This window comes from Phocoena sinus, chromosome 3 (genome assembly GCF_008692025.1).
Source record: "Phocoena sinus isolate mPhoSin1 chromosome 3, mPhoSin1.pri, whole genome shotgun sequence".
Lineage (NCBI taxonomy): Eukaryota > Metazoa > Chordata > Mammalia > Artiodactyla > Phocoenidae > Phocoena > Phocoena sinus.
This window is the reverse complement of record NC_045765.1, coordinates 166,478,526-166,490,980: the sequence shown is the minus strand read 5'-3', so window position 1 is coordinate 166,490,980 and position 12,455 is coordinate 166,478,526. Positions and strand designations below refer to the sequence as shown.

At 41.1% G+C, this 12,455-nt stretch overlaps 1 protein-coding gene across 3 annotated transcripts in view; it reads right to left on the bottom strand.

Annotated features, from left to right (window-relative positions):
* Positions 1-12,455, bottom strand: part of SEMA5A (semaphorin 5A) — a 477,269-nt gene that overhangs the window by 118,463 nt on the left and 346,351 nt on the right. For all 3 annotated transcript variants that reach the window (XM_032627865.1, XM_032627867.1, XM_032627866.1), the window contains one exon: positions 11,544-11,748. In XM_032627865.1, the coding sequence (XP_032483756.1) occupies positions 11,544-11,748 (205 nt within the window). The remainder of the gene's footprint in view (positions 1-11,543; positions 11,749-12,455) is intronic.

The following is a 12,455-nucleotide window of genomic DNA, read 5'->3' as shown; positions in this document are numbered from 1 at the left end:
CTGTCAAATCTCTTCCTTTTTGCACTAAGGGATTTCTCTACCCACATCTCCTCTGCAAAGAAATGATGGGGTGTTTTTTTCTTCCAGTCACTCCCCTGAGTAACAGCTTCTGGAAGAAAGCCTGTATATAATGTCATTGCTAATGATATTTCATCTTTCGGTGGAGACTGCACTTATTCGTTCCTGGTCCTTCCGTGTGCACTGCTGTCTGCTTTAGAATTTAATTACCTGGAGGCCATGGCCTAAATCTGCTTAGTAATGCTTGGTCATCATTGTTAGGCAAGGGTCATATATACAAGCCAGTAAGGAAGGTAGAAAGTGCTTAGACGAATGAAAAAGGAGGCTGGTCAAAGCCAAGGTGTAAACAATCCTACAAGTAATTTGCTGCCGTGATCAGATGTGGGTCCATTTTGGCCCAAGCAACCCGACACCTTTGCAAAGCTTCCATTACCATGTCCTCCTGCATGTCAGACGAAATCATTTTAGAATGATTTACTCTGAAGACCATGTTCCTTTCAAAAAGTGAGAGGGGCCAGCACTCTGGCCGAGTTTTCCTAGTGCAAAGATTCAATTTGTTAACACATCATAAACAGAATCAAATCATTCCAGATTTTATGGTACTAAGAAATGTCGCTTTCTGATTTAACAGCTTAGAGAATGACAGTGGTGGGCCAGTTGACAGCAATTTCACAGATTACTTTAATGCTCACCAGCAATGTGGAGGGGTGGGAGAGTCCTAAGAGTCTCTTCCTTGCATTCCCAAAAGAATCACAAAACTGCAACTTGATCCTGTGTGTTCACAGAGGTCCATGTCAACCTCAAGCATCCGGCAGGCTCTTCTTGTGGGAATCCTGAGAGTTCCCCAGTAGTCCTGGAATAACTGGGTGTCAGAGAGGCAGCACTACCTTGGGGAGACAGGCAGTCGCCTCCCCGCCTGTAGGGTGATGTCAGAAGGATTCTTCTGACAGGGTGTGTGTTTATCTCTATAGTCAGGAGAGGCCCACGCCTCAAGGTCACAGTACAAAGAAAGGAAGGAAGAGAGAGAGAAGGCAGACATGGTGATGGCCCTTACATTTTTAATGTTGTCAGATATTTCATTTGTTTTTTTGTTTTTGGCTTGTGAGGGAATTATCTGTTAAATGCCATAGAATATATGGCATATCCCCCCTGCCTTTCACTTCTACATTATTGATTTTTTTTTTCCAGTGCAGACATTAGCTCATGGAGTGCCGGAGCCAATGAAAAATGACTTCATTCTGCCATGAGCACTTCAGCCGGGTCTAGATGACCAGGCACAGAACAAATAACTGATGCAACTAGGCAGCTCAAACTAGAGCAAGAGATGTTTTTTTCCCTTTACATATGAACAGCCCTAGTAATTCAAAGTGTAGATGTTTGCCCCAAGGAGAAACATTTTATATTTAATTTGAAACTTTCACAAGCAAACTTATATTTAGGAGCTCTTTTGTTGGTTTGTCTGTTTGGTGGGAGTGGGTAGCAGGTATGGGGTGGGTGTTTCAAGAGACTTCCTGTAGTAGCAAATTTCTAGAGTGGCTCCACAATTACATGGGTGTGTATATATATATATATATATATATATATATACACACATATGTACCCCTTCTTCCTAAGTGGCCCAACCTGTGATGATGGTATGTCACTCCTGTGATTAGGTGACATTATATGGCAACAGTGAAGGGATTCTGCAGGTATCATTAAGATCCCAAATGAGTTGATTTTGAGCTACAGTGGGATTACCCTTTGTGGGCCTGACTTGATCAGACGAAAGGTCTTCAAAGAGGGGAAGGACCTTCCCTGAGAAGAAAGGTTCTTTGCAGCCTTGACAGAGAAGCCTGGCTGGGAAGGAGCTTCAGGCAGCCTGTAGGACATGAGAGTGGCCTCTACCAAGAGCCAGCAAAATCCTGGGCCCCTCAGTTACACAGCCATGAGGACATGAACTCTGCCAACAGCCTGAATGAGCTTGCATGTGGATTCTTCACCAGTCCAGCCTTCATATGAGACTGCAGTCCTACCTAGCATCTCGACTGCAGCCTGGTGAGACCCTGAGCAGATAACCCAGCTAAGCCCAGGCTTCTGACCCACAGACGCTGCAAGATAATATACGTAAGTTGTGTTAAACTGCTAAGATTACATATATATATATATATATATATATATATATATATATATATATTTAGATAAAATCCCTTTTAACAAGTTTCGTATGAAGAGAAGTAGTTAACAAGTGTTGGTAATAATTGTACAATGTATTTAATGTGTTTTGTTCCAGACGATGAAATGAATGAGGATGAAGTAGCCATTTAATTGGGAGATTTATTACCTATGGAGATGTTAGTTTTTAAGATCAACTAGAAAAGTTCTTTTATTATAACACTTGCAGGTTCATCATCACATTGGCAGACAAGTGAGTCTTCTCATAACTGAATTTCCAGGATAAAAGTATCTGCAAAAACATATCCTAAATTATGCATTCCAATAAATGGTGATCTACATTAGACTCGCCTTACCACGGCATGGCTTGTGGGATCTTAGTTTCCTGCCCCACCAGGGATCGAACCCAGACCCCTTGCAGTGGAAGCTTGGAGTCCTAAAAACTGGACCCCCAGGGAAATTCCTCACAGTAAGTGGTCTGAATGTTTCTCTGCAGAAGTGGAGATCTATAATTCACAAAACAAGAAAACCTGGGACATTGGGTGGATGTTGCCAAAACCTGTTTGGAGTTATGACATCATTTCACACAGAAATAATGATATACTAATTAGAATTTTGTAGAAACAGGAGGACAGCAGGCCTGGGAACATGACGCAGGACCTGCCATGACATTTAAAGAGGTTATAACAAAAATGCACATTGGGCAGGATTTATATGAAAAGATGAGGTGAAGAGAGATAGTTTGTATTTCTTTCGTCCACAGACTGCAATGCTTTACTACCTGGGGCAACTGTCAGTCAATCCTGATCATGTGAAACATGAAAGACAGAATGAAAGATTTACATGGGTCTAAAACAAAGAAAGGCAGGAGAGAGAAAGCAGACGGAGAAGAAAACAGCAAAACTGTCTCCTCTCTAAAGGCAGAAGTGGATTGCATCAATTTAGAGTAAATTGGGACATTTACTAATTAGCGTATAACTTCAGATTATTTTGTGGTTGGGGAACTAGGCATAAAGTACTAAAATTACTCAGAAAACATATTTAAAACCAAAACACATTAAAAAGTAAAAATTAAGGTTCCTATATTTAGTAAAACAAAACAATTAATTGTTGTTATACCATTTTAAGTGATTTGGCATATATTAAATTGTATTCAACAGATTTTTCAGTTTAATTGGGCCTGACATAAAGTAATACTAAAATACTGATTTTGTTTCTTTTGGTGTCTTTTTTTATGAATAATGAATGGATTGTTACTGTATTTATAAATATGCATAAATACAAAGTCATATCCTCAATTTATTATATAATATTAGGTGAAGTGTAAAATCTATCCCATGTTTTCTAATATTGACTTAAGATCCTGGAGGATTTATGAATAGATAATGCTGCTTAATATACTCATAGAGTTTATCAGATCCTAATATAAAATACTAATTTTGTTTGTTACGTTTAGGACATTGAGAAATGTCAGGGGAGCAGGAGAAAGCCAGGCTAACGTTTTAAATTGGCTGCAAGATCAGGTGCAAAGTGAAAAAGTATACCCAGGTGGATTAGTGTCCTGGGGCAGCTATTACAGAATACCGTGTTCTAAATGACCTAAAGCAATAGGAATTTATCATCTCACTGTTCTGGAGGCTAAAAGTCTGAAATCAAGGTGTTGGCAGGGCCATGCTCCCTGGAGACTCTGAGTAAAATCCTTCTTTGTATCTTCCCAGCTTCTGGTGGTGGCTGCCCATCAGTGGTAGTCCCTGGCTTTCAGCCACATCCAATCTCTGCCTGTGTTGTCACATATCATTCTCCTGTGAGTGTCTTTCTCCTCTTCTTATAAGAACACCAGTCATATTGGATTAAGGGTCCACCCTACTCCAGTGTGACTTAATCTTATCTAATTACATCTGCAAAGACCCTATTTCCAAATAAGGTCACATTCTGTGCTATTGGTGGGTTAGGACTGCAGCATATCCTCTGTGGGAACACAATTTAACCATAACACCAGGTAATTGGAATTTTCCTACATTGTTGTTATTCATTACAATTACTTTATCATTAAACTCAAAATTCATTAAGTTTTATCAAATAAGCACTAGAACGACATAATGCTCCCTTTCAGCCTAGGGAACGCCTTACATAAATGGGCACATATAGAGAAAATCCAGATTAGGTTTGGATTTCCAATTTCCAGTGAAAAGGACAGAATTTGGAGTGATTGTAAAAAACCTTTCCCCTATAGGATTTTCACAATTTTTTTTTATACTTCTTTTGGCTGCACTGAAGGCCATGTGGGAACTTACTTCCCTGACCAGGGACTGAACCCGCACCTCTTGCATTGGAAGCGCAGAGTCTTAACCACTGGACCACTAGGGAAGTCCCAGATTTTCACAAATTAATGTTTGCTTGTGACACTTAGGTAATTACAAATTGCTTATAAATATTAAGGGAGATAATAGTAACGGCAACAGTAAATGTATTACTTAATTTTTGGTGCCTGTAAAGATTTCCCTAGGGTCCTTAAGTCTTATGTACTTTAGTTCAAGGCAATACCTGAGGTCTGTCCCTCCCTCATTATTATTATTATATTTGTATTAAAGCCTTACTATGGTCTATAGAGCATATATCATTTATCCCTGCCTTCGTTTGTAACCGGACAACTCTGCATGGTTGGGTGAATCCTTCCTTAGTGTGATTGCCTAGAAAGCAGAGTATGAAGCAAGGATTAGAAGCTGATGCATCGTTAGGGGTACAACCCCAGGGCTGTGTGAGTGAGGGAAGAGATACAGCGGGAAGAGGGGAGTAGTGCCGCGTGAAGGGTCACCATGGGCCACTCCTGTATGCTGAGCCACAAAGAGATATCTGCTTGGCTACGTGAAGAACCCATTGAGTTCCTGAATAGCCCATTGGAAGGAAAAAAGAGAAAGGAATTTATTAGGTGGTTCCTTCCCATATCCTGCCTCTTGTTGGTTGAGATTAGCCTCACGGGAGTTAATACCCCTGCACTTCCGCATTGTATCTCCCAGATCCTTTAGCATCTGCTTGAGAAGCTATATCCCAGGCCAGCGGTGTGATGTCTCATCCATGTCCAGAAGTGGCACGAGGGCCTGGCCATCAGCTGGTCAGCACCAGTGGGAAGAACCTCATGGTCCTGCCCGGGCATTTATCAGCCCAGGTGACAGCTGAGATGGAGCAAAAGGCTGAGGGTCCAGGAGAAAGGAAGGCCAAGGAAATCTGAGGAGGGGCTTAAGACATGTCCAGTTCATGGACCTTCTCCGAGTGTTCTGTACACATGATGCTTCACCAGCTCTCAGAGCCCTTCATGTTCTATAGGACACTAATTTTTCTTTCATCTGAAATTAAAATGGATCCTCAGTTCACCACCCACCCTTTTTCCACGACTTCTTTCCTGATATTTCCATTCTGATATTCTTCTTTAACTAGAAATCAGGGTTTTCTGTTTTGATGGATGCTGTATCCCTAAATTCTCCATGTACCTTTATTTTTGAAGGAAAGATTAGTCTAGAATGAAACTCTTGAGTCACATTCAATTTTCCTCCAATTTTTACATATATTGCTTTACTTGAAATCTGGTCTTGAGTGTTCCATTATTTTGTTTTATTTTGTTTTCCTTTCTTTCTCAAAGCTTCTCCATCATTTGTTTGGCTGAATCTAGCCAGTAATTAGCCTTGTTTTTGCTTGTAAAAGACACTCCTGGTATTTATTCTATTGCTTGAGATTTTCATTTTGTGGCATGTCTGCCTGTTTTCTTTATTCCTGGTTGAATATAATACTCTTGATTCATATTTTCTTTCAGAATATTTTTGACCACATTTCACAGATTCATGCAGTCAGAGAGTGTTCTGGAGCCACCTAACATTTTTTTCCATTTGTAGGTATTTTGTTCTCCTAAGTACCTGAATAATTCTTTCTTTACTTTTGCAATTTAAAGACTTAACCTGACTACATTCAGTGTTCTTTTATTCTGAGTCAATATTGCTCAAATATGGTGTGTTTTGAAATGTACAGACTCAATTCTTCCTTTATTTCAGAGAAATTATTCCTAGTACTTTTGCCTATCCCTGCCTAGACCACCAGGTTCTATTACATATGATTTCTGACTTTTTTTTAGCCTGATATATTTTAGTCATTCTGTATCAGCTTGCTGCATCCTAAAACATTTTCTTTCAAATCAAGTCACATCTGTTTTGCTAACTAGTTAGCAAATCATACCAGCAACTACAGAGATGAACTGTAAACGTGTCTGCTCCGCTCACGTTGGATAACAGATTTTATATCTGCATCACAAACAATTAGAAATCAATCACAATAATGTCAGGGCCCAAGCACAGAGAGAGGCAAGGCACATTTATTATAGAGAAGTGATTCTAAATTAAAAAAAAAAAAGAAACAAAACAAAACTATTATTTCCTCTAGAACAGCAGTACTTAAATATGGACCAGAAATGCCCAGCATTGAGTTGATCTGGAATCCTGTTAGAAACACCCTACTCTCTGTGCTGAATCAGAATCTCATGGGGTTGGGCTCAGGAACCCACATTTCTCATGCCCTCGAGGTGAGTCATAGCTATGCCCCCACTGGTCTAAAATAGCGCTCCAGAAATAAGAAGGGTTTGAGTTAAGGGAACAAACAGTTACGGAAAAATAAAATAAATGGTTAGCAGAGGTGGCAGAGGGTTCAAAACTATAGAACGTGGTACCTGAACAAAAACAAGAAAGCATATGGGAGAAGGGGCAGATTGGTAGACACACTGGAATTGAGATCGAGTGAAAATAAAGTAACATATTTCACCCTAGAGAGGACAGTAGAAACTCTGAAACTGAATGGTATTTCCACGGAGATACCATAGAATTAGAACAACCATAGCTAAGGGCAGAGCAACAGCCATAGGTGAGGGGCAGAGAGAACACATGGAGCTGGCAAAGGAATATCACAGAGGGAGAGGTGCCAGAAGAGACAGGGCTCCGCAAATCAAGATTCCCAGAATACGCGGATGGTCAACATGCTGCTAATTTTATCTTTGTAGAGAGGCACTGAGCAGCTGTTTGGATATAAGACACAGCCACGTATAGATCTCCAGTCATAAATATCCTAAAGGAGTTACCATTGCCATTTTGTCTCCTGCTCTGAGAAGACCTTCAAAGGAATAACTTACAAAGTATCAGCACAGTCATGGCCCAGATAATGGAGAGAGATAACAGGAGAGAGAGGGGAGTAGCATGAAAACAGACCCAGAAGGGGTCCGGGAAAGGCTGTTTGACTCAGGGGGGTGGCCCCTGAGTCAAACAGCCTTCCCTGGTGGCCAGCAGGGAAATGCCATTCAAGCTGCAAGAAGCAAAGTGAACTGCACAATGAACAGAGGTTTTTTCACTTCAATTTTTAGATAATACTGACAAATAAAATTAACCAGCTTTCAAATGGCCATGGATAGGAGTTCTCCAATTTGTGCTTATTCAAGCAAACTCCAGGTGAGAGAAAATAAGTTATCACAAAACCTGATTCCCAAACCCAAGATATCAAACTGATTTTATTAGCAAGTTAGGAAGTATTCCATCTTCACGTCCACTGGTTGTGAATGTTACCCTCATGCCCTGTCGGCTGAGCACTTATTAATTCCTGAATGAGGTACAGCATGTGGACGCAGTTTATCGTCAAATGCATCCAAGGTTTGACTTGATGTAAACTACTTGGGCAGGATATAAATAAAAGGCCACATAAACATCAGCCTTCTGAACTTTAAAGGTCAAGTTCTGTAATCTTTGTCATCCCTACTTGTTAGGAGCTGTTCAGCTCTTAGCTGGTTTAGTTAAAACAGACTGGCGTTTTTGGATATTCTTTCTAATATTCCATTTTTACATTTCAGTGCCTTGGAAATAAAGAAGAAAGCTATTTGCTGGACCATTAAAAATGACATCCTTTAGAGCTAAATTTTATTCTGAACTAAAACTTGTAAAAGAAGAGATCACCTTCAAGATGTATTCATCAGTGCTGTAAGAGATAAATGAAAAGATCCAGAACTTGGTTGAGACATGAAATTTGTACTTTAAGAGGTCCTAAAGTTAGAACCATCAAACTAGTCTAAACAAATAACATCTATGTATCCAGATGCTAGGAGAACTCTGCATGTCTGCCCTGAGTCCCTTCATGTGGTTGAGAGCAGGGCTCTCTTTGGGATCCCATGTATCCATGGTTATTTCCCTGCTGGAAGGGGTCTTCACCCACTGCAAAACCCCTTCCCCTTGAGTTTAACAAACAACCTGACCAGTCAGTCATGGAAACTGCAGAAGAGTTCTATGTATGGCATCGTTCTCCATAATCCCATCCTGTGATTGCTGTTAGTACATCTTGCTATGCCATGACTGAATTTACAAACAGGCAGCAGATTAAAACAAAAGCAACAAATCAGGTCTGCAGAACAAAAAAGTGAACCTCTGTAGGACATATCTGCTGAGTGGCTTGCAGTCTATCATTATCAGAATGAGAACTGCAAACCTGGAGCCAGGATCAGACAGCCTGGGGTAACCATAGCTACTTCAGGCTGAGCTAAACCCCTAGCTTTAGCGTGGGAGGGGATGGGAACCAGAGGGGGAGGGGAAGAGCAGCAGCCCAATCATGAGAACATTCAAAACAGACTTGAGCAAGAAAGTTTCTAGAAGGCTGTACTGTTTAAAAAGTCACAGGTGCTGACTATAATTTAATCTCAGATTGGTAATTTATCTAAGTTGTTCTGTTGGAATTTGATTTAGATTCTGTTCGAACATGTTGCTTGTAATAAAAATCCTCAAATATTTTATCCCAGTGGCCATGTTTTAAGTTGACAGAACAAGTTGCTCATTGCTATGGACTGAATGTGAGAGGTCCAAAATTCACACTGAAGCCCTAATCTTCAAAGCAATGATATTTGGAGGTGGGGCCTTTAGGAGGTAATTAGGTCATGAGGGTGGAGCCCCATGATGGGATTAGTGCCCTTACAAGAAGAGACAGGAGAGAGATGATCTCTCTCTCCACCGAGTGAGGACACAGCAAGAAGATGGCCATCTATAAACCAATAAGTACAATGCAAACAAACATGACCTTCCCATGGTCTTGTCTGTGGACTAGGTCAGGTTTCTCCAGTTGAGGTCATAGGCTGCTCTGTGCTGACCTACCCAGGCCTGCTCAGGACCAGCCCATCTCCCTGCACCGTCCCTCCTCCAAGTACTGATGAGGAACTCAACAGCCTCCCAGATTTCCAAGAGGACTCTATTCTCTGTGGCATCAACCAGAACATTTATGGGAGAAAATAAAATAGGAAAATTTTGGAAAGGTCCATTTCATTCATTCCCCAAGCTACCACACCCTATGGGGGAATTAAGATGAAAATAGCAGAAAAAGGGTCATGGTTCCTTCTTAGACTCTGGTGAGCAAGATAGACACTGTGATGGTAATTCCTTATCTGCTCTTAAAACAGACTTGAGGTCCCATCCCCTCAGGCTAACACATCAATCTTCTACAGGCCTTCACTGAATAGCTTCCTGAAGTCTTGCTCATGGTAGCTGTTTCCCCCTAACCTCCTCCATGCTCCCTCCCTGTCCCCCACTCCTCCCTCAGACTGACCTTTAGAGGCACCAGTGGCCTCCTTTGGTGATGCAACGGTCACATCTCTGTCCTTAGCTGAGCTGACCACACAGCAGCACCGGTCACAGCTGACCACTGCTGCATCTGGCTCTTTGGCTGTGTGCAAACCCAGCTCTTCCTCCTTGGTCAGCTCTCAGCTTAACCTCATCGGCCAAGCACAGGAGCCTTCCTGGCTCTCCTACCACATCACTTTAGTCACACCCACTGCATAAGCTTGGCATCACTTCTCACGATTTCCTTAGTGGTTGGTTCGTTATGTGCTGTCCCCGCAGGAATATAGAGAAAGATGCTGCTGGTCTGCTCACCATCTCACTTCATCAGCACTCAGATGAACCGCAAAATAGTAAAAGCTCAGTAAATCTTAGCAACTTTGTAAATAAAATTAACCAACTGATGGATATAAGATATTATTAACAACAACAGTGGAAACTGTGTTCTATGAAAAAGTGCCAACTATACGAAACACTGGACAGAGGATGTAGGGATGGGGTGGACTTCACAAAGCGGGATTTTCTATACAGGAGGACCTGAAGCAAGAAAGAGCTGGGCAAGTTTGTAAAACTAAGACCCAGCCATGAGGCCAGCCTAGGGCACCCAGCACTCTTCGTGTAATGAACAGAGATGGAACCTGCCTTCAACAGGTGAGTTACTGTGGAAACCGAAGAGGTCTAGTTGTCACTGATAATTTGATAAGCATTGTTGCCTGTGTTTTCTGTAAAATATTTTCTTATTTATGCCCCCAAACATATTCTTCAGAATGCTTCTACCTACAATCCTACAACAGGAATATATTGCTGTGAGCACTGTTTGTAAACCAATTGGAAATCATATGACAATCTCAGGATAATATTTCACCAGACAATGTCCTCTAACAAATTTCACTGTCTTAAATTATCTGAATTAAAATGGTCTTTCCAAGAAAAGATGTATTTTATGAGTAGTTGAGAAATACTAGTTAAGAAATCAGTATTTACAATAGCCAAGACCTGGAAACGTCCTGTCCAGATCAATGGATAAAGATATGATTTTATATATATATATATACACAATGGAATATTACCCAACCATAAAAAAGAGTGCAATAATGCCATTTGCAGCAACATGGATGGACCTAGAGATTATGATACTAAGCAGAGTAAGTCAGAAAGAGAAAGACAAATACCATATATTACTTATATGTGGAATCTAAAACACGACACAAATGAACTTATCTATGAAACAGAAACCAGCTCACAGACAGAGAGAACAGACTTGTGGTTGCCATGGGGGAGGGTGGGCTGAAGGAGGGAAGGATTAGGAGTTTGGGATTAGCAGATGCAAAATAGTATACATATTATGGATAAACAACAAGGTCTTACTGTATAGCACCAGGAACTATATTCAATATCCTGTGATAAACCATAATGTAATAGAACACAAAGAAGGATACACACACACATATATAACTGAATCCCTTTGCTGCATAGCAGAAATTAACACAACATTGTAAATCAACTATACTTCAATGAAATTGAAAGAAAGAAATCAGGCATTGGTTTTCCAATAAAAATTATAACTAACACAGTGAAAAAAGATGATGAGATTATTTTCGGAGGATGACGAAGATAAGGAAGCATCCTGGACTTTGCTGCTTGGAGGAAAGAAGACAGGCCCAAAGCTTGACACTGAGATCTCATGTTTAGAATTTAAAACACAAAATCAGGAGATGATAGAAAGCTCCTCAGAGGAGGGCGAGCTCCTACCTGTGGCCAAATAAATGATGTGGATGAGCGCGTCCCTGCCCTGCACCAGGTCGACGGCCACGTGGGAAAAGCGGCTGTTGTCCTCCATGAAGGAGGGCACTGCAGTCACTGGTTGTACCACCTCATGCATCAGGATGAACTTCTGAGCATCCTGCAGGTTCCTTTCTGTCAGGTTCACGTACAGGCCCTGGTCCATGGTGCCGCACTGCAGAAGAAGACATGCGGTTACTGGAACCAGCCACCCCAGCTGGAGGGCGACTGGGAATCTGAAAACCTGAGTGGGCCAATGTGCTCCCTTCTCCATTTCCGCCAAAGTCCCCATCCTTGGCGTTCCTCCCATTTTAGGTTTGAACTTGTTATATTTGGGGAGTCTCTCCACTCCCATCATAAATGAATGATGAGAACAAATGAACTTATCTACAAAACAGACTCACAGACTTAGAGAACCAACTTATGGCTATCTGGGGGGGATGGGTGGGGGGAGGGATAGTCAGGGAGTTTGTGACTGACATGTATACACTGCTATGTTTAAAATGGATAACTAACAAGGACCTACTGGATAGCACAGGGAACTCTGCTGAACGTTGTATAACAGCCTAAATGGGAAAAGAATTTGAAAAAGAATAGATACGTGTATATGTTTAACTGAATCACTTTGCTGTACACCTCAAACTATCACAACATTGTTAGCCAACTACACTCCAATATAAAATAAAAAGTTAAAGAAAAATAAATGAGTGATCAGAAGCTTGAAGAAAATGGAATAGAAGTCGTTGCTAACTTCAATTCTAACAGCATATACAGAACATCTCCGCATCACGTGTGGAGTCCCTTGGGAGCTGTCTGGCTAAGTGCACACTACTGAATCTGTCACACAAATCAGGTTCCCAGATGGAAAACACAGCAATCACA